Genomic DNA, 23,206 nt, shown 5'->3' with positions numbered 1-23,206 from the left:
CTAAAAATATCGATTGGTCAAAATTTTCAAATTTGATATCTATAGATATCAATAAATTTGATAGATCGTTAAGTACTCTTGATAATTATAAATGGTTTTGCCACTATACTACAATGTTTACTACAAGTTCAAACCAAAAAAGTTATACGCAAAAAATATTTCAAAAAACCTACATTTTGGTGGGATTCAGAATGTTCCACCCTTCTAGAATCTAAATCTTTGGCTTACAAACAATTTCGTTCAACTGGTTTACAAAAAGATTATCTACACTATCGCAAAATGGAAGCTATGTTTACAAGGAAAACAAAATTAAAGAAACGTTTTTATTAGAGAAATTTTATTAAAAATTTAGATAGGAACAGTTCAATGTCCACATTATGGTCCACTGCTAGGAGACTGCGTAATTATAACCATTCTGATACATTAAATTCTGAATATACTGAAAATTGGGTTGATCAATTCGCTTCAAAGATTTGTCCCGACTTCGTTCCTAACAATTGTCAAACATTTTCGCAAACATCTTCCAGTCCTTTTCCTCACCTGGGTTCTCCTTTTTCACTAGAGGAAAAAAAAATTGCTTTGAATTCTTGTAAAAATACAGAGCCGCAGCAATCCTGTTTTGTGTGAGGGGGCGGGCTCAATTTTTTTTATGAAATATAACGTCTATTTAAACTTTTTATGTTTTAATGACATTCATTTAGCAAGTGACTGGAAGACAAGAAGTATTTTTTTTAATATGAAGAGCCATAATGCTCAAGGAAGATCGAAACGGTCCAGACTCCTGCAGTAGAAGACAATGGGTTAAGTCTTTAGTAAACTCTAATCTGGCTCATGTTACCCTATTATAAGCTTTGCTAAACATTATTCCTCCACCGCTTCGCTCGTTACAGCCAAAAAAAAATGACTCACTCTTAGTTGTTAATAAAAAATTAAGGTTTGTGTGCAGGACACGACCACTGCGATATTGAAAATGTAGTGTGCAATATAATTCGCGGCGTCGGCGGTAAAACATGATGATGAATTATGTTCTATCTACGACAATGTGGCAAACTTGGGTAGAAAGCCCAACTCCTACCAGCAGAAGGTAATGGATTCCTCACATTTCCTTTCGATCATCGCCATAAGAGCCTGCCTAGTCCTAGTTTTACGTGCTATGTTTATAACTGATTCGCTCTAGAATACCTATGTTTCAATTTCATTGCTTTCGTTTCTCTTAGTCTTAAATTTGTCGAAACAGCCCACAAAATCGATACAATAATCGAAATAGCGCACGTTTAATCTCTTCGAGGATGTGGTCGGACAAAGTATTCATTTTGTCGAGTAGTCTTTGACAACCGGGTTGTCAAACATCAATTGAGTTATTTGATGCCAACGAAACGTGCACATATTTTATGTGTTTAGATATATACGTGGATTAATCTATATGAAATGGAAAAACGGCGTTATATTTTACGAATACTGCAAACATTTTATATCGTTTGTCATAATATTAAAAGTATGTACAGATATGAAAGCTAAACTACTACTTAGACAGTGCGAAATAATGTATATAACATGCATTTATTTAAAAAAAAATGTATTGTGTATTTAAACAATTGCTTTGAAACCTACCGTTGTTGAGTCGATGAGGTTCAACTTCGAGTTAAAATATTTTTCGTTTTGTTTAAATGACTTAAAATTAGCTAATATTTTAGTCACGTTTCGATTTTCGCTTTACAATTTCGATCAATGCATTCCGTTTTAAACAACAGTAAGGTGCAAGGGGCCATGTATAAATGACGTAGTACTTTAGGGGATAGAGGGGTGTAACAAATTTGTGACGAGGGGAATATTGTGACAAAATGCTACGAGGGGAAGGGAGGGATCGAAAAGCTACTTCATTTGTGTATGGCCCCTATGGGAGGATTACGATATGGGTCGAGCTATCTAGGGCTCAACATTTTCGAAACGCACAAATTTTAATCTTTTATGTGGAACGAGTACCTAAATAAATCGAAATGAGCCGGAGAGTGTGCCGGTATAAAAACACCGAAGCTCAAAACAATCGGCTGTCCAAATTAGAGAACCGCCGATCTGTTTTTTGTCAGTTTAAAAACTCTAGTGTCGCAAAAAGCAACGCGGTACGAGATTCATCGTAACGACATGGTGACTAGCACTGACACTGAGAGCCATAACTCTCTAGTTGTTGTGTGCAAAGCAGTAGGGGAACTGGTGGTAAAATGAACACTAGGGTGACAATAAAACGACCATTTTTGAAATCACTAATCTACACCCACTAGCGTCGTTCCAAATCATGAAAAAGGACACTGTCCAAATTTGAGCGAAATCGGTTAACCCTAACCCCTCCCCCAAAGAGCTTAAAGTTTGTATGGGATTTTTGGCCAAAATGTATGGGGAAACACTCGCAGTTCACAAAATCGCCGCTAGAGGTCGCTGTAAACTTCCGATCACTGACCTAGGAAGAAGTTAATCTTTTGAAGGTATGCTGAACAAGTTTGTCGAAGACTGCAAGACAATCCAACCAACCGTTAAAGAGTTATTAACGTTTAAAGTTGGATACTGATGCTTAACATTCGCAAAGGGCGTACTCCGCTTATCTCATGTATGTGAACCACGAGTGAAGGTGGGACAAAGTTAGGAACAACTCATATATTGTATCGATTTTGTTGGCTATTTTCGGCAAATTTGAGACTAAGAGAAACGAAAGCAATGAAATTGAAAGACGGATAGGTATTCTAGAGCGAATCAGTTATAAACTTAGAACGGAAAACTAGAACTAGGCAGGCTCATATGGGCATGATCGAAAGGAAATGTGAAGAATTCTTTGCCTTATGCAGAGTAGGAGTTGGGCGTTGCACCCAAGTCTACCGCATGGTCTATGGTAGAACATAACTCATCATCATGTTTTACCGCCGACGGCGAAAATAGCCAACTAAATCGATACAGTAGAACCTTGCGGCAATTAAAACATAGTAACAACTCATATATCTCTGAAACGATAAGAGATAGAAAGTAATGACGTTTCACAAAGTTGTAGAGGAATAAAAGGACTTTTTGGTTTCACTAGAAAGTTTCAGGATTTCTCCGAAAGGTGGCGGTAGTGAGCCAAGCAATTTAAAGGGAATACTCCTATCTGTATAACGGTAAGAGATGGAGCATTTGGATGTTCTACAAAGTTGTAGAGCAGCAAAAAATATTTTCTTTTCTCATTTGAAAAATGCCGAATTCTACCACATGGTGGCGCCAGTGATCAAAATTAATTCAAGGTAATACTCATATCTATACAATGGTAAGAGCTAGTGCAATCTGATGTTCTGCGAAGTTATACAGTATTTCAAAGGCTTTCGTGTCTCGTTATTAAAATTGGAATAAGGACGCATATATACTGTGTGTATGAAGCTTAAGGGGTTACATACCTTTTTTTATTTTTCAAAAAATAGAATTTTTTATTCCTTTGTCTGAAAGTACAACTCCTTGAGAATATTTTTCCAAATTTTATAGAGATCCGAGAAATAGATCGAAAGTTACAGCCCTTCAAAGCGTGCTTCGTCTACCAAGCGCAGTGGTAATTTTAAACTCGATTATCTCGAAATACCGATTTAAAAAAAAATGGTTTTCCCGTGATTACGATTCCTGAAATACCACTCAACCGATTGTTTTTATTTTTTTTTAAATTGATCGTAATTAATTTTTCTCATACCTTCCTTTTTTATGTTTGTTTTGTAGATGAGAATTTTTTAATACAATTTTAAAAGCCTAAAACAGCGATTTATTAGGAAAAACGTTCACGAATGCAGGAAAATGTTGAAATGTAGTCTCCGGTTATTCAACTAGGTCGACTAATAGAAACCGACTAAAATTACAATTATTTTGTTGAAGATGTGTGGTTCGGTGCACGAAATTAGCGGTAACCAATCACGAACTGGTTTTAGTTGGGTGTTGTAAAATCCGTTTTTTTCGGCTCGGTGCATGAAGTTAGCAGTAAAGAATCACGAACTGGTTACGGGCGGGTGTTTAAAATCCGGTTCTTCGTCGTGCAAGCTACTCTCTAACTATCAGAAATAAAAATAATTTCCTCTGCTAGTAGTAGGTAACGACACAAATTGATTCATCCACCAGCCGTGTACAGTTCACAAATATTTTTTCCCGGTATTGTACAGCCCTTGTAGAGCCCTGTATGCTCTAAACAGCTCTACACAAAAAAATGAAATAAAACTGTAGCGGACCTACATTTAAAATCTCTCATCATTTCAGTGTCCGGTTGGTGCATCATATTGAAGGCTCTGACCGAGATGAGCTGAAACTTTTCCCCATTTCCAAGTAGTTTTTTCGAAAGATTTTTCAAAACAGGTTTTCGTTATTAATGCATGTCATACGTACCTCAAAATTTTATACAACATTGTTGAACTTATTTTCGACAAATTCCGAAAATTGATTAACTCCATGCAGTATGATATGAAAAGATATGAGCGTTCCAAATCTTACACGACTTTCATCACGAAATTTTGGAAAAGGTCCGTATATTGAATGATAAGTCATTAGCCACGACAAAAACGGAACAGCACTTCATAGTATAATGGGTTCCGCCGCGGTACAATTTTCGAAAAAGTTCACTTTTATTGGCTTACTTTGGGGTCCTAGAAATAATGTCACTGTTGAGTTACTTAGAACTTTGGAATGGACAGGGCTCCAGAATGTAAATTTAGCAGGAATGTTATCTTTTTGCTAAAATTAAATGATTTAGCCTTACAATATGTTTGGCAAAGTTGTTGTACTTTACAAGCCCTTTATTTTGCTTTAAACAGAAGCTAGGGTGGCTCTAACTTTAGCTATATTTAAAATGAAACTTTTGAACGGTTCGAGATAGAGCTTGACTATTATCGATGAAGTTGTAGAACAACACATTTTAGCCAAATTTGCTGAAAACACGCAAGCTCTAGCTTTTATACTTTCCATTGCCCGACTAATCCAAAGGTAAGCTGTTAGGTGTTCCTTAAAAACGGTTTTATTTCTATAAAAAGTTTTCATTTTACACTACAGTACCCTATGGACGGGGGTACAAGATTATTTTAAGGTGCATAATTTTCTTTAAAACTCCAACTACCAAAAATTTGTCGTTTGAAAGGTATGAGAACTTTTTTATAAAAAAAATTTAACTTTTTCATATAGCATTATCTTCGATTGGGACACTTAACATTTAATACCGTTGTTGTCATATGATACAGCATGCTTTGTAGTATAGATCGCAAAAAATGGCAAACACAATATTTTTACGTCTTGCAATATTTACTCATAAAAGAGTTTATTTTTAGTAAAAAGTATATATAACTTTCTAACGAGAGATGCTAGAGGTTCGGTATATTGAGATAAAATGCTCTCCTTCAAAATATCTGAAAGTTTTTCTTACGTGATCCTTATGAAAAATTAAAACTGCAAAAGTTATATAAAGAAAACCATTTGTTAAGAAACATCCTATTTTTTTGGTAAATTTCTTGTAAAATGGAAAATACACGACATAGAATTCCAGTGTCTTCGACCAAGTTTTTTAAAATTTTATTTTCTACGAAGCTCTATCACGAACCATTTAAAAGTTAATTTTAAGATTTAAAAAAATTAGAACCACCCACATTAAAACGCTAGGTTCTATTATTCAAAAGATATAACAACTATTATATCTTTTGATATTATCAAAAATAGAATTTTTGTAATCAACTTTATGAACTTTTAGAAAATAACGCATTCGTTATTTTTTGCTCAATTGAGCGACCGAAAATAAAAGTCGCAAGGATAGAATATGCTTCGTAAAACCCATTCCAAATTTATTTGAATATAAAAATCGGAAATAAACTTCAAGCGTAAAAATCGGACGGAGATTCTTCAGCATAAGAATCGCTTAAAAATGCTCACCCGCAAAACTCGGTGAAAATGGGCCTCCAGTATAAAAACCGGTTAAAAATAAATAAATGATTCGCAGGAGCATCCGTATATCGTGATGTTCAAGATTTTTTTTTTTTTTTTATTCATTTCGTTTATTTGATAGGCACAAATGCGTTAGCTTGGCGGTGCCAAATGCTTATGTTTTTACATTTTGGATATCTTAAAACTAGGAGGTTACAATGTTGAAATATTTTTTTTTACAAAGGAAAAAAAAAGTTTACAGCTATCTTAAGACTAGAAATAAGATTCAATATACAAGAGAGGGCCAAAAGATTTTTTTATGAAAACATTTAAAACAAGGGATTCACTTTGATATACAAGAGGGGGAGTAATAGTATTTTACGAAATATTTTTCGGTTATCTTAAAACTAACAATATAGTTTAGTACACAAAAGGGGGAACAAATATTTATGAGAAACTTCACAGAAATCTTAAAACTAGGGATTCAATTCTATTTACAAGATGGAGGACAAGAGTTTCAATAAAGAGTAAAAATTATAGCTATCTTAAAACTAGGAATACAGAATACTAATTTGAATTTTTTAACTAAAACTTATGCTTGGTCAAGATATTCTGAGGGTGGCTTATTTCCGCATCAGTGTAGCAGCAGTTGTATCAAGGACAGGGGAGAGACAGGGAAAGAAGAGCAAAACTTACAACTTTCGCTCGAAGGGGGGGGGGGGGATCAGCGAAATAAATTTGCGCCTCAGTCTAGTAAGTCGTCGAGTACCGGATTGGCGGATGGTATTCTTCGGACCCGCGGGGAATCCTTCAAAAGTCATCGGACCTCGAGTCGCTCTCGCTTCAGTTTCCTTCTATGCAGGCGTAGTGGTAAGGGCAACGGCGGTTACATAGTGGCACTCTGGAGCTGATCGGTTCCACAAGGCAGGAGGAAACTCTAAAAACGAGAAATAAAAGAGAGGGGCTAAATTGGGATATTTATCGTTTTTATGAAGGTATAAATAAGGGACATATAGGGGAAATCACGAGTTGCCAGCATATCTCGGACTGGTACATTGGGTGGTCTACCTCGGGCCCGAAGGGATTCCTTTAACTGAGACCTGGCGTCACAATACCCGGCGCATACCCAGACAACGTGTTCGATGTCATGATAGCCCTCGTCACAAGCGCACAGACTACTCTCCGCAAGCCCAATACGCCGCAAATGCGCATCCATGGTGTAGTGATTGGACATAAGTCGGGACATTACGCGAATAAAATCCCGACCCACATCCATCCCCCCGAACCAAGGCTTCGTTGATACCTTTGGGATAATCGAATGTAGCCATCGTCCAAGTTCCCCGTTGCTCCACGAGGTTTGCCAACTGTTGAGCGTCCTCTGACGACAAATACTAAAAAATTCGTTGAAGCAGATTGGTCTTTCGTATATGTCACCATTTAATGCGCCCGCCTTTGCTAATGAGTCGGCCTTTTCATTGCCCGGAATAGAACAATGAGAGGGGACCCAAACAAAGGTAATCTGATAAGATTTTTCAGATAACGTACACAAGGACTCCTGTATCATCCCCAGAAAATACGGGAGTTGCTTTTTAGGCTTCACCGCACGAAGAGCCTCGATAGAGCTGAGGCTGTCCGAAACGATGAAGTAGTGATCTGTGGGCAGAGTATCGATGATCCCAAGGGTGTACTGAATTGCAGCTAACTCTGCGACGTAAACTGAAGCGGGATCATTGAGCTTGAATGAAGCGGTGATAGTATTGTTGAAGATACCGAAGCCAGTGGACCCATCGAGATTTGATCCGTCAGTGTAAAACATTTTGTCGCAGTCGACTTCTCGGAATTTATTATAAAATATATTGGGGATCACCTGCGGGCGTATATGGTCCGGGATTCCACGAATCTCTTCCTTCATGGATGTGTCGAAGAATACAGTAGAATCAGAAGTATCTAGGAAACGGACACGGTTGGGATTGTACGAAGAAGGATTGATGCTCTGTGCCATGTAGTCGAAGTACAAGGACATAAAACGGGTTTGAGAATTAAGCTCGACGAGCCTCTCGAAATTTTGAATTACCAACGGGTTCAGAATGTCGCATCGGATGAGCAATCGATATGAGAGTTCCCAAAATCGATTTTTTAGCGGAAGAACGCCCGCCAGCACTTCGAGACTCATCGTATGGGTCGAGTGCATGCAACCCAAGGCAATGCGCAAGCAACGATACTGGATTCTCTCCAGTTTGATGAAGTGTATGTTCGCAGCGGAGCGGAAACAGAAACACCCGTACTCCATCACCGACAATATCGTTGTTTGGTACAACCTGATCAGGTCTCCTGGGTGAGCACCCCACCATGTTCCAGTTATTGTTCGGAGAAAATTGATCCTTTGTTGGCATTTCTGTTTCAGATACCTAATGTGACATCCCCAGGTACCTTTAGAGTCGAACCAGACCCCGAGATATTTAAATGTGAAAACCTGGTTGATCGTTGCACCCATTAATAAAAGCTGGAGTTGCGCCGGCTCACGCTTCCTAGAAAAAACAACCAACTCAGTTTTCTCCGTGGAGAACTCAATACCCAGCTGAAGAGCCCAAGCAGACAAATTGTCCAAGGTATTTTGTAGTGGTCCTTGCAAGTCGACAGCTTTGGGCCCTGTAACAGAGACCACCCCGTCGTCTGCAAGTTGCCTTAGCGTGCATGAATTGGCAAGACAATCGTCAATGTCATTTACGTAGAAATTGTAGAGCAGGGGACTTAGACATGAGCCCTGGGGAAGACCCATGTAGCTAAATCGCGATGTTGTTAAATCGCCATGCGAAAAGTGCATGTGCTTTTCAGACAACAGGTTTAGCAAAAAGTTATTTAAAATTGGCGAAAGACCATGCTGGTGCAGCTTCTCTGACAGAATGTTGATAGAAACTGAGTCAAAAGCCCCCTTAATATCCAAGAAGACTGATGCCATCTGCTCTTTGTTAGCATAGGCCATTTGGATTTCTGTAGAAAGCAACGCAAGGCAATCGTTCGTCCCTTTGCCTTTGCGGAAGCCAAATTGTGTATCTGACAGTAAGCCATTTGCTTCAACCCAATTGTCGAGGCGAAACAAGATCATTTTCTCGAATAACTTCCGAATACAGGACAGCATTGCAATCGGCCGATACGAGTTGTGGTCGGAGGCTGGTTTTCCTGGTTTTTGGATGGCGATGACCTTCACTTGCCTCCATTCATAAGGGACAATGTTACCCTCAAGAAACTTGTTAAATAAATTCAACAAGCGCCTTTTTGCAGTGTCAGGCAGATTCTTCAGCAAGTTGAATTTGATTCTGTCTAACCCTGGGGCGTTATTGTTGCACGATAAGAGAGCAAGTGAGAACTCCACCATCGAAAACGGTGTTTCGTTCGCGGTATCGTGAGGAGACGCGGCGCGGCACGTTTTCTGTACCGGGACAGAGTCCGGACAGATCTTCTTGGCGAAAGCGAATATCCAACGGTTTGAATATTCCACGTTCTCGTTGGTACTATTACGGTTACGCATACGTCGAGTCGTACCCCAAAGAGTGCTCATCGCTGTTTCTCTCGTTAACCCATCGACGAACCGGCGCCAATAACTGCGTTTTTTGGCTTTCATTAGACTCTTCATTCGCCTTTCTAACGACGCGTACTGTTGATAGCTAGCGGGTAACCCGTCTTCCCGGAAGGCCTTATATGCAGTGGACTTTTCCGCGTACAGCTCTGAGCACTCTTTATCCCACCACAGGGTGGGAGACCGTCCATGGGTATTCGCGCTGGGTACTGGTTTAGTCTGAGCTTGATTCGCACTGTCGAGAATCAAGCCAGCCAAAAACCTGTACTCTTCCTCCGGAGGAAGTTCTTGAGTGGATTCGATTTTAACGGATATCGCGGTCGCGTAACTCTTCCAATCAATGTTCCGTGTGAGGTCATATGAGACATTGATTGTTTCCGATGGTCTTGAACCGTTAGCAATTGAAATCACGATAGGCAAATGATCGCTACCGTGGGGATCAGGGATCACCTTCCACATGCAATCTAACTGTAGCGATGTCGAGCATAGCGACAAATCCAACGCGCTTGCGCGTGCTGGTGGTGTAGGAATCCGTGTCATTTCTCCCGTGTTTAAGATGGTCATGTTGAAATTATCGCAAAGATCTTGGATTAATGTTGATCTATTATCATCATGAAGACAGCCCCATACCGTACCGTGCGAGTTAAAGTCTCCCAGAACTAGCCGCGGTGCCGGTAAGGATTCCGTGATATTACAAAGCGTTCGGTGCCCTACCGAGGCTCTAGGAGGAATGTAGATGGAAGCAATGCAAAGGTCTTTACCTTTGATTAAAACTTGACAAGCGACAATTTCAATGTCTGGTGTCGAAGGGAGGTTAATTCGGTTGAAAGAATAGCACTTTTTGATCCCCAAAAGTACTCCTCCATAGGGGTTTTCTCGATCCAGACGAATTATATTAAAGTCGTGGAAGTTGAGATTTATATCGGAAGTTAACCAAGTTTCACATAATGCGAAAGCATCACATTTTAAACTATTTAGTAAAAATTTAAAGGAATCGATTTTCGGGAGGATACTTCTGCTGTTCCACTGTAGAACAGTGATCGAATCGGTGACCTCGTTCGATGACTTAGCCATCGAAGGATACGATCGCTGCAAGGAGGGGCCATTTAGTAGTCAACTGCTTCAAAAATGTTTGCACTATAGGGAGAAAACGTATCAGAAGGCTTTTAAGAGGATCAGTAACATTGAAAGCTGTGAAAATTAAGTCCACTATGTCAGAAAATTTCATTAGTCCGCTACTGGACTGAGTATCTGTTTGAAAAAAGGGGACACTTGGGGTTTTGGATGTCCCTGGAAGTGGTGGGTACTCCTTGTTAGAATTAATATTTCCAAGTCCTGGAGCAAATTGCTTCGGCTTTTGTGCATCACTTCCGTTGGATTTATTGGTTGTAGATGGCGCACTCTGAGTGGACGACACCTTGGCACCCTTACGAGGCAATGTAGGGGAGGCTGGATTTCTCCTCTTCCTGGATTCCCCTGGGTTAACCAAAGATGTTCCCTCTCGTGGGTCATCAGATTCTTGCTCAACGTTAGCCAAACCAGCATAGGGATTTTCGGACAGGACAGATGGCGAAGCATTCTTTAGCATTTCTGCATAAGAACGCCTTGAGCGTTCCTTAAGGGAGCGCTTAATTTTATCCCCGCGCTGCTTGTACGCAGGACATGATTTAAGAGCATGTGAAGGGCCCCCGCAGCAAATACACTTTTCAGTTTCTTTGTCGCAAGAGTCATCCTCATGCTCTCCTTCGCATTTGCCGCATCGTTTCTTATTTCCACAATATGTGGCTGTGTGGCCCAATTGCTTGCAATTGCTGCAGTTCATGACCCGCGGTACGAACAGGCGAACTGGTAGGCGAACCTTGTCAAGGAGGATGTAGTTGGGAAGAGAGGACCCGGCGAATGTCACCCGAATCGAGCCTGATAGAGAGTAGGTAGTCTTACCTCCCTCGGTGTTTGCGGTATACAATTGTTTGCATTCTAAGATCTTAATCTGTTCAAGAGAGGGGTCCTTAAAGCAGCCAACCCCGTGCTCCAACAGTTCTTCGCATTTCAGGCCCGGTTCGGACACTACCCCATCGATTTCACAGGCCACACAAGGCACGTAGGCTTTAAATTCCCGCGTAAAGCGCTCACAGCAAGCAATCGCGTTTGCCTGGCCGAGATCACTCACTAGAACACGTATCTTGTTTGCCCGAACACGTGTTATCTGAGTTACGGCCGGGTAATTAGCAGTCAGATCTCGAGAAAGTTTTAATATATTAACCGGTTTCTCTCCGGTCCGAAAATATACCACCCATGGCCCAGAGGAACCTTCTGGGTACTGCTTTATACGGGGAGCAATGCGAGTATTAGGGGGATCAGGGACTTCCATGATTACATCAGATGGTATTTCGCCCTCGGCCATTTAAGCACGAGGGCAGAGCGTTATATAAACGGGAATGTGTCTTATTATTTGATTACAAGGTAGAGTAAAAGTAGGGAAAAGGAAAGAAAGCAAACGAGGAAAAAAATAAAGCAAAACTTATCTGCAAACAACGTCGATTGTTCCGCACCAGCGAAAACAATGTACTGGATTTACTGCCGGCACCTGCAGAATGGCAGCTAACGAACGAACAAAGGATGACCTTCAATCACTGAAATTTACACAACGAACACCACTGTGAAATATAACGATCCGTTCCGTTCAAAGGTTGGGAGACGTATGAGATGTTCAAGATTAAAAGTCGGCTAACAAAAACTTCGTTGTAAGAATCGGACATGTTTTCTTCCGGTTTTTATATAAAGGTTTTTTTTATCCGACTCTTGCAGAAGAAAGTCCCAGTCCGATTTTCATGCTTGAAGTTTATATCCGGTTTTTATATTCTAATATATTTGAAACGGGTTTTACGAAGCATGTTCTGCCCTTGCGACTTTTATTTTCGGTCGCTCAATTATAACTCTAGTAATGACCCTAGTTATACTTGAAAAAGAATTATTATTTGTTTGCCCCAATGAGTGATATAGTTATTGTTGGCGAAAAAGTGCTCATAACTTATCAGCAAAAATAGTTAGATATAATAGTTGCCAGATATAAATAATAAACAGATATAAATAGTTGCCATGAAACAAGTTATTTTCCTTAAAACAATCTTAAAGTTGTCTGTAGACTACTTCACTTTTAAATCAATACCGCAAAAGTTATTTGACTAAAACAGTTTTTCTGATAAACACTAAGAAACACCCTAATCTTCAATTTTAAAATAAAACTATAAGTTGTAAAATGAAAAGTATGATAGGTAGAGCTCACACGTCTTCAGCAAACTTTTTCAAGATTTGTCGTTCTACAACTTCGTTGAAGGTTATTTGGCTCTAGCTGGAATAATTAAAAAGTTATTTTTTTGATCTTGGTACAATTACCCTATCTGTTTTTTTTAACAAAAAGAAGAAACCCACAAACTACGAAAACTTCTCCAAAGACCTATTAAGGCTAAGTTGTTTAGATTTAGAAAAATCTCAAAATTCCTGCTAAATTTACATTCTGGACCACTGTGGAATGGTAATTCTTATTTTTATGGCCTCAAATGGACTACAATTCCAAAGTATTGATTTGAATTGTTCAGTTTGGAAGTTTTGTGTGGTATCAGATACGACGAAAAATTGACCATAGGGTCTTCAAATGGGCGTAGTATCCTTTGCCTAGTACCAAGATATCAGTGCTGTTCTCGTATAACCAATATCATTTGAATTGGGTTCGCAGCACATGGCACGCCTTGAGGCGACCAACGAGCACCGACGACAACAACATACACTATATTCCTCCGGCGATAGCGAGCAACATGCGTGATGAACCGCATAAAATACCCAGCTGTCGAGACTATCCACCCATTCTAAAAGATCTGCAAAAGCAAAATTCAAATATCTGGTGATGTGGTGATCTGGTGGGCAGGTAGCACAATTGGCATGCACGCTTTGCTTATTTCCAAAAAAGGAGGATGCTGAATATAATAGAAGCACAGCGCGAATTGGATTGTAGCCTACTTAGGTATTTATCCCAGGCTGGCAATATTCTAGCACAATATAGTACTTAAGCCCTGTAATCCGCGTAAGAAAACAGAATACATTTCGAGCAGCCTAATTCTAAGTTATAAGTGAGGCCAGATTTGATGAAAAAGTCACTAATTGGCATTCGAATGACCATAGTAGTTGTCACCTATCACCAAATTATCAGCCCTGTAATCGTGCAACCAATGCCAGTCTATGGATAGGAGTATTACCTTGAATTAATTTTGATCACTGGCGCCACCATGTGATTGAATTCTGCATTATTCAAATGAGAAAAGAAAATATTTTCTTGCTACTCTACAACTTTGAAGAACATTCAAATGCTCCATCTCTTACCGTTATACAGATAGGAGTATTCCCTGTAAATTGCTTGGCTCATTACCGCCATCTTGCGGAGAAATCCTGAAACTTTCCAGTGAAACCAAAAAGTCCTTTAATTCCTCTACAACTTTTTGGAACATCATAGCTTTCTATCTCTCATCGTTTCAGAGATATATGAGTTTTTCCTAACTTTGTCCCACCTTCACTCGTGGTTCATATACATGAGATAAGCGGAGTAGGCGATTTTGTGAACTGCGAGTGTTTCCCCATACATTTTGGCCAAAAATCCCATACAAATTTTAAGCTCTTTGGGGGAGCGGTTAGGGTTAACCGATTTCGCTCAAATTTGGACAGTGTCCTTTTTCATGATTTGGAACGACGCTAGGGGGTGTAGGTTGCGAAATTTTTTTTTCATATAAATCATTGTCACCCTAATGAACACGTTAAGCAAAGTCATTATTTGGTAGCTAATAAGTGATTGAGGTACTACAAGCACCTAATATCTTTCGTGTTAAACATGTTTTGTAGATATTTGGTGAAAATACTTCGGCATAAACAGATGTTTTCAAACATTACTTTTGATTTCAAAACATGTTCAAAAATTAAATATGTTTATTGCGTGTGGATGAAATGAGCATGTCGTGGTGGTAAAACGAACACCTTCTAGTGACCTGCAAAATGCCCTATATGTAAGCAAAGCATTTTCCGAGCAATGCTGATGTCCCAGCGGATCAAGAGCCTGCATACACACAGGGAATTTTGTGGGCAAAAAATAACTTGTCACGGAAAAATTAAATTTTCATGACAACAACCCTGTGTCACCGAAAACATCTACAAACTTGGGGTTATCCATGGGTGATTAAATTTTTAGGATTTGTTGTAAAACAGTAAAGATATACGAGCTTGAAGTTAGCGTTCCGGCTCATTTTGGGTTTGGTACTTAGAGTGGCAAGATGGTTCATATTGCCCCCACTACAACCTGTTCATTACCCCCCAAGACATTTTATTTTCAAACAGCCGTTCCGATTGAACTATTTTGCCCTGATCCCTGCTTATTGCGGTGAAATATCTGCAAAAGGGTCAATTACTATGATGTAACACCATTTTCAGAATAAAATTAAAATTTCACCTCAAAAGACCTTATATTCTACATACTGGATTTAACATCAGCGACAAACATAAATAACGATTTTGGTTTTTATCATATTTATTTAACATTCGACAGCTTTTTATCAAAAGAAATGGTTTCAGTATATTTAGAATACATGACAGGTCAGCTTTCTGTGAAGTTTGATCTAAATTTAACAAACGTTGTCTTGATTTGGCTACCTATTAATTTTACCCCCCCCCCCCATGCGCACTGCATAATTTAAATATATCTGTCGGCTACTGCTATCGTTTCCGCTCCGACGTTCGACCAGAGAATGAGCTCGCCCGAGCAATGCTGAAAGTTATATATCCGAGGATGACGTCATCGGCAAAATCAATTCAGCCAATCCGAGCCATGGAAAGGAGACATCACGAGCGCTTGGCCGCTGGATCAGGGATGTCACATTGAAATCTGTGTTTCGGCCAAAGAAATCTTTTTACCATCTATGATTACTAAAACAGGAAAAAATCTGTGAAGATCTGTGATCAATTTGCAAAAAATCATTGAAAAATCACAATATTTCCAAAAATCTGTGTAACTTTTATTAAAATGCCAAAAATCTGTTATCTGTGGAAAAAAAAAATCTGCGATTAAAAATTGTGAAAAAAAACTATGACATTACAGAAAAATCTGTGAATATGGTAGACGTGCGCTGGATCCCTAGACCTGTAGTCGTCCCCACCCCTAGCGGTAGCAGTGATCAAATACAACACTCATCGCAGCGCATTGTCAACATGCCTGTTTGCTACTGTTGTTCTTTACGACCGACGTTCGACGGGAGAATGAACTCGCTTGAGGAATGATATTCTTTAAATAGCCGACGATGACGTCATTCATAGGAACCAATACATGGTCTAGTAGCTAGATTCATCCGATTTGGACCAGAGACTCTTGATAGAACTAGAAATCGACTCAGGATGGACCGACTAAGTTTTCAAAAATTTGAAACTGGGCAGTCTAGTGCCCACCCCCACCAGTTGGAGCAGCCGAACGTCGACAAGGCTGCATCGAACCTGTGGCTCAAGCGAGGTAAACACTCTTTAGTGATCGATTCTGACATGATAGCCATCCAGGACAGAATAATGCCGACGAGGAATTGCAGGAGGTATATTTGTCACCAAGACGTCGAGGATATATTCCGGATGTGTAATTCGCCGCACGAGACCATTGACCTCGTTACGTCAAGCTACTGCGTACTAGCTAAGGCAGCCTATACCCAGTGTCACAATAGCGTTGCTAAGATTTTGCACCAGCTTTTAAAGCTGCAACATGGGCTTTTGGAAAAGATTGTGCCGAACTACCGTTATCTGCTGTGCCTGTTCTGGGAAATGCCCGTTTCATGCCATACTGGGATCGCACTGTTCTATCGGACCAATTCCTATATCACAACTGCATAGATATACTGGTCTATCACTAGCCTCGACGTCGCCGTTCCACTGGACCGCAATCTGGTACATACTCACGACGGAAAAGTTGACAGATATCGCCCGCTGGCGAGTTACTGGGTAGTAAACCGCCAACACATACATGCGCCACGGTGTTCCTAAAACCGTTATTAACAAAAAAAATAACCATAAATTTGGCATACGACATTCGAAAGATACAGTATCCAAGCATCTTTTCGGTGAATGTTAAAATGATCCATCGGGAGATTCGAGAGATATGGTGATTTGAAGTTTTATGATACGTTTCATAAGGCTACCAGTAAACACCCACGGGTTTGGTCCTATCTTTATAAACAAAAAAATATTTGTTTACTTATTTGGTTCTTGGTGCTTCGAAAGATATAGTAATCAAGTATATCCCCTGCAAGTTTGAAAATATTTCATTGACGGAATCGAAAGTTACAACGGTTTGGATGTGGTATGCGGTCATAGATGGGTTTTCTACCAGACTTCAAGCGTGAATCCATGTTTGTCCATTGACTATTTAGATCGTTTATACGTGTCGCGGTTTTTAAAGGAAAACCTTACCATTTAATTACATAAATATAATGTACAAAAGGTGTTGTTTGTATGGTGCACTGAAAAAATATGAAAATAGGGTTGTCTACCAAACGTTAAATATTATGTGTAAATTAAAATAAATGGATAAAAGTTGCAATGTTTACTTCAAAAGGCCATATCTCAATGGTTTGTTGACCGATTCTAATTATTTTTTCATTGTTGAACAGATAGACGTTTTATCGTTAATTTTCATTAAGAAGATTATAAAATAGAGTTGTCTACAGCATTAATAGACAATATAATTGATCTCAACTATAGGTATTATCATAATTTAATGTATATTTTTGAAAATAATGATAATACAGTGAGCAGTAGATTAATGTATATTTTTGTAAATAATGATAATACATATAGTTGAGATCAATTGTATTGTCTATTTATTGATGTAGACAACTCTATTTTATATTCTTCTTAATGAAAATTAACGATGAAACGTCTACCTGTTCAATAATGAAAAAAATAATAAGAATCGGTCAACAAACCATTGAGATATGGCCTTTTGAAGTAAACATTCCGACTTTTATCCATTTTTTTAATTTACGCATTATATTTAACGTTTGGTAGCAAACCCTATTTTCATATTTTTTCAGTGCACCATATAAATAACACCTTTTGTACATTATATTTATGTAATTAAATGGTAAGGTTTTCCTTTAAAAACCGCGACGCGTATAAACGATCTAAATAGTCAATGGACAAACATGGATTCACGCTTGAAGTCTGGTAGAAAACCCATCTATGACCGCATACCACATCCAAACCGTTGTAATTTTCGATTCCGTCAATGAAATATTTTTAAACTTGCAGGAGATACACTTGATTACTGTATCTTTCGAATGTTAAGTACCAAATAAGTAGACAAATAGTTTTTTGTTTATAAAGATAGGACCTAACCCGTGGGTGTTTGCTGGTAGCCTTATGAAACGTATCATAAAACTTCAAATCACCATATCTCTCGAATCTCTCGATGGATCATTTTGAAATTCACTGAGAAGATGCTTGGATACTGTATCTTTCGAATGCCGTATGCCAAATGTATGGTCATTTTTTTGGTTAATAACGGTTTTGGGAACACCGTGTTCTTCCATATGAGTGGAGCGAAATTAAGGTTGTGAGCATTCTGAAACCAGGCAAGAATCTATCATTAGTTGATAGTAGACGACCCATTAGTTTAATATCATGCATCGTCGCTGTTGTGCTATCTTACGACAAGCGCCATTTAGCACTTTTCGAGAAAAACGATTTTAAAAGTTTGCGCTTGAATATCTTAAAATTTATAAATGCTACAAGCTTTTCGGAGAAGACATTCGATGCTTCTATCTTTTCTGAAGTAATCTCTCGATTTGTGTGATGATCCGTTGACCACACTTACAGTTTTTGCTTAAAATGTAAACCAAAGTCGCTCGCATACGTGTCATAAGTGTGTATTCATGATAAAATATGTATGACGTGTCACAAATGTGCACAGAAGATTTCATATAAAAATGAATCTTAACTGATTTGTAAAATTAGGATAGTTATGTCCAATATTATACTTTTCCATGCGATAGCAGCAATATCAGGTTACAAAATGATAGTGTTGGAACACAAAGTTTTCCCAGTTTTCCTCCTTTATTCGGGAAAAACAATAAATAAAAGATGGTTCCATTAACAATTTAGAGACAATATATATCAAACAATGTTATTGTTGATAGGCGAATAGACGAAACAAATAGTCTTCTTGCATAATCCATCACTAGATATCGGTATACTTTCCAAAACTAATGGAAATCTCAATAGGAAATTTGTTCAATAATGTTGAAAATATAAGCCAACCATTCCAAGAAAAAAAACTATGGTAGGAAAAGTTTTGCTCCCGAGACAAGAACCTAGCTAATGGATATGGTTTATCTGCATAGAAAATACCTATGTCATGAGAGACATCTGTTGGCTTGCCATAAGATTTTTGGTTTATAGCAAGCCAACAAACTGGGTATGTTGTCTGATATTTCTTTGTCATAAGATAGCACAACTCGACCACTCGAGAAACTGGCGCTTGTCATAATCGTGTTTCGCTATATCTCAGTAACCCAGCAGAATTTCAAAATTCTGAAAACGCAACTTTATAGAGATTTTAAAATTTAGTAACATGGCATATCTAACTCAGTTCACCCCAAAATGGCGTTTGTCATAAGATAGCACAACAGCGACGATATGAGCCTCGGCGCTCCGGGCGTAGGAGAAAGTTTTCAAAGTTTGAGCAGAACCAATACATTTCTCTTGGAAAAAGTCTAAAATATGGAATAAATTAATAACTCCTCATGGTTATGTCTTAGAAGTATAGTATCTTCGACAAAGATGATGTTTGGTATCTAGGCCTTCATGTGGTTGCAGCAAAGTAGTTCGCAGTATGGCCGCTAGGATGGCGCTTCACCTAAATTTTTAATGATGGATGATAGAAGGATGGTGCCTTCGAAGACGTTTTAGGCTATGCTACTCTGAGTAACTCTTCCGAAAGTACTAACAATATAGCTCCTAAGGGATTTAACACAATGCGCTATTTTTGAAAAATAATTTCAATAGTTGATTTTTACCCAAAAGTCACATGGCTGCAGCCCAATAGTACATCTTTATACTAATTCCTAGAGAATCCTAGAAAATAATTTACAGTACCATTTATACTACTTAAAGCCTTACCATGTCGTCTTATCATTTTCCTGATGGGAGGGTTTATCATTTATTATTTCAGGAACTTGGTCATGATTTTTGTTTTGATTACTCCAATTGGCTTCATAGTGATAAACAGCATTATAACAATATTCATTTGAACTAAAGTGATATGCATCGAATTAAAGAAAAGTGCAAAATACTTACCGAGTAGCATAGTGTTGCGTGGACTAATTGACTCTAAGAGCTTAGTGGTAATGATACCTCCAAGAAGCACTCCGAATAAATGAAAAAATTGCGTTGCGGCCACCAATATATCCCTAGAAAAAGGTCGTAATTATTTTATAAATATGGGCCATTTATAAGGTACAGGGTAATGAACTTTATGAGAGGGAGCGGTCAAGAAATTGCCATTGTTTGAATAAAAAGGTGACGGGGAGGCATCAGAAAAAACTACGGTGCCGTATTGAGATTTTTTGCATTTCCCGGACTACTCTACAAATTCTTAAAATGGTGAATTATGGTATAGAGTGATGAGCCTATTTTGGTAACATTAGGAAGAGCGTCGCACTATTTTTTGAACAACTTTAAAAGAAGCTATATTATGTTTATTTAGCAGAATTGTCGCTATTTTCAGCATAAGTAAAAATAAATGTTCTATTCTGTGCATCTACTCTCACCTCAACGACCGAATTATCGCCTCCTGGGCGTGCCAATTTTCATCTCATCGAAAGATAATCTAATTGGAACGCAATACCCTATATTCCATTTGCGTAGATTCTAACTACAGGTATCCAGATCATGGACGCCAACGAGTGATTTGTAAAACATTATTCAACCGAAAGTTAACAACTGGCATGACAAGTTTCACATCACACATTGCAGTGTAGATCCAAAGCTGTATTTAGAAAGACGAAAGTGTTTGCGCCTAAATCGTTGGATTTATATATATATATATATATATATATATATATATATATATATATATATATATATATATATATATATATATATATATATATATATATATATATATATATATTATTATATATATATATATATATATATATATATATATATATATATATATATATATATATATATTATTATATATATATATATATATATATATATATATATATATATATATATATATATATATATATATATATATATATATATATATATATATATATATATATATATATATATATATATATATATATATATATATATATATATATATATATATATATATATATATATATATATATATATATATATATATATATATATATATATATATTAGGGTGACAATGATTTATATGAAAAAAAATTCGCAACCTTCACCCCTAGCGTCGTTCCAAATCATGAAAAAATTACACTGTCCAAATTTGAGCGAAATCGGTTAACCCTAACCCCTCCCCCAAAGAGCTTAAAGTTTGTATGGGATTTTTGGCCAAAATGTATGGGGAAAAACTCGCAGTTCACAAAATCGCCGCTAGAGGTCGCTGTAAACTTCCGATCATCGACCTAGAAAGGAGTTAAGCTTTTGAAGATATGCTGAACAAGTTTGTCGAAGACTGCAAGACAATCCAACCAACCGTTAAAGAGTTATTAACGTTTAAAGTTGGATACTGCTGCTTAACATTCGCAAAGGGCGTACCCCGCCTGTTTCATGTATGTGAACCACGAGTAAAGGTGGGACAAAGTTAGGAAAAACTCATATATCTCTGAAACGATGAGAGATAAAAAGCTATGATGTTCCACAAAGTTGTAGAGGTATAAAAGGACTTTTTGGTTTCACTAGAAAGTTTCAGGATTTCTCCGCAAGGTGGCGGTAGTGAGCCAAGCAATTTAAAGGGAATACTCCTATCTGTATAACGGTAAGAGATGGAGCATTTGAATGTTCTACAAAGTTGTAGAGTAGCAAAAAATATTTTCTTTTCTCATTTGAAAGATGCAGAATTCTATCACATGGTGGCGCTAGTGATCAAAATTAGTTCAAGGTAATACTCCTAGGGGCCATGCATAAATGACGTAGCATTTTGGGGGGTAGGGAGGGTATACCAAATTTGTGACGAAGTGTGACGAGGGGGAGGGTAGGGTCAGAAGTTGTGCGACGTAGCATTAAGTTTAAATTTTTTTGACGGGCACCCGTTAATTCTGGGGGCAGATCACTTGTGATGCATGTTTAAAAATCAGCTAAATTAAATGCATTTCTTTCCATCAAAATAAAAATTCAAAATGTATTTTGCGTTGCGTACAGTGTATTTTGCGTTGCGTGTAAGACGTCAAAACCCTACAAAAAATCAGTCCTACATTCAATAAAACGTCGAACAAAGTGAATCAGCGTAGGACATTTGTTAAACAAAATTTTCGGCGAGGGAGTGCAAAGTTGATGCAAAAATGGAAATTAAATGCATTTTTTCTAATTTGATGCAAATTTGTTATATATTTCTAGAGTGATCTGCCCCTAGTATTAATTAGATTAATTAGAGAAAACAATTTAATGTTCCTCCATTCCCAAGTTGCTTTTCATGCGGTTTTTCATTTTGTAAATTTTACTGTTCGAGGAATGGCAGGCTCGCAAAGAAATTGAAAGATTTTTCATGCGGATTTAAATTTCCACATTAGTTAGCTAATATTGCTAACTAGTAGACTTATTTTGGTAGCTGAATTAAATTTTCTTTCGGATTCAATCAAAGAAAATTTAGTTATTTAGTTGAGGTTATACCACAGACTAACAGACATAACACTATGAGGGAATTCCCTAAAAAACATCGATCCGACAATTTTCGCAGAACACTAGCTCCACCTTTTATTCACGGTCCCAAACACTCAATTACTGGTGGGTTTCCCCTCAGGTTTGGGAATAATTTTCACTAATGGTCTATCCCCCATATGCTTGTTCATATGTCAGTGGCGCCATAATTTCAAATGTGGCCACAGTCCCAACTGTAAATATATTTAAAATGACCGTTAAAGCGGGCGAAGCTTTGTTTTTGAGTGTTATGTCTGTTAGTCTGTGCGTATACTTCCTAAAATCGTTGACCGCTGCAGGATTGTGAACTTCTTTTCATGCTATATGACATGTAAAATGCTAAACAAAACTATCCACATTATATTTGTCATAAAATGGGCTTGTTTAGTAGGCAATTTGCTGTTATAATGAAAATGTTGATAAAAGTCGTCAAACATTTTGAAAGGACATATATTTAAAAGAATTGAAAAACATATGTAATTTTTTCATCTCCCTGTCGCGTTGTATGGGGGGGGATTAGTAAGATGCTACGTCATTTACAAGGGGGAGGTTAGAATTTTGTGACCAAATGCTACGAGGGGGGAGGGAGGGGTCGAAAATCGCCAGAAAAAAGCTACGTCATTTGTGTACGGCCCCCTATCCATACAATGGCAAGAGATAGTGCAATCTGATGTTCTACAAAGCTATATAGTATTTCAAAGGCTTTCGTGTCTGGTTGTAAAAATAGAATTTAGGCCGCTTAGTGGTGCAAACAGCATAGAGTATGAATATATTTTAATACACCTTTTGAATGTTTTCTAATT

At 38.0% G+C, this 23,206-nt stretch overlaps 1 protein-coding gene across 1 annotated transcript in view; it reads right to left on the bottom strand.

The window, feature by feature from the left end:
• LOC131692818 (solute carrier family 22 member 13) overlaps window positions 1–23,206 on the bottom strand; it is a 1,403,565-nt gene that overhangs the window by 1,214,010 nt on the left and 166,349 nt on the right. The window contains exon 3 of the mRNA XM_058980108.1: window positions 19,847–19,959. Within this exon, the coding sequence (XP_058836091.1) occupies window positions 19,847–19,959 (113 nt within the window). The remainder of the gene's footprint in view (window positions 1–19,846; window positions 19,960–23,206) is intronic.

Source organism: Topomyia yanbarensis, chromosome 3 (assembly GCF_030247195.1).
Source record: "Topomyia yanbarensis strain Yona2022 chromosome 3, ASM3024719v1, whole genome shotgun sequence".
NCBI classification, from domain to species: domain Eukaryota; kingdom Metazoa; phylum Arthropoda; class Insecta; order Diptera; family Culicidae; genus Topomyia; species Topomyia yanbarensis.
Note: the sequence above shows the minus strand (reverse complement) of the source record. Positions and strands in the feature narration are given on the sequence as shown.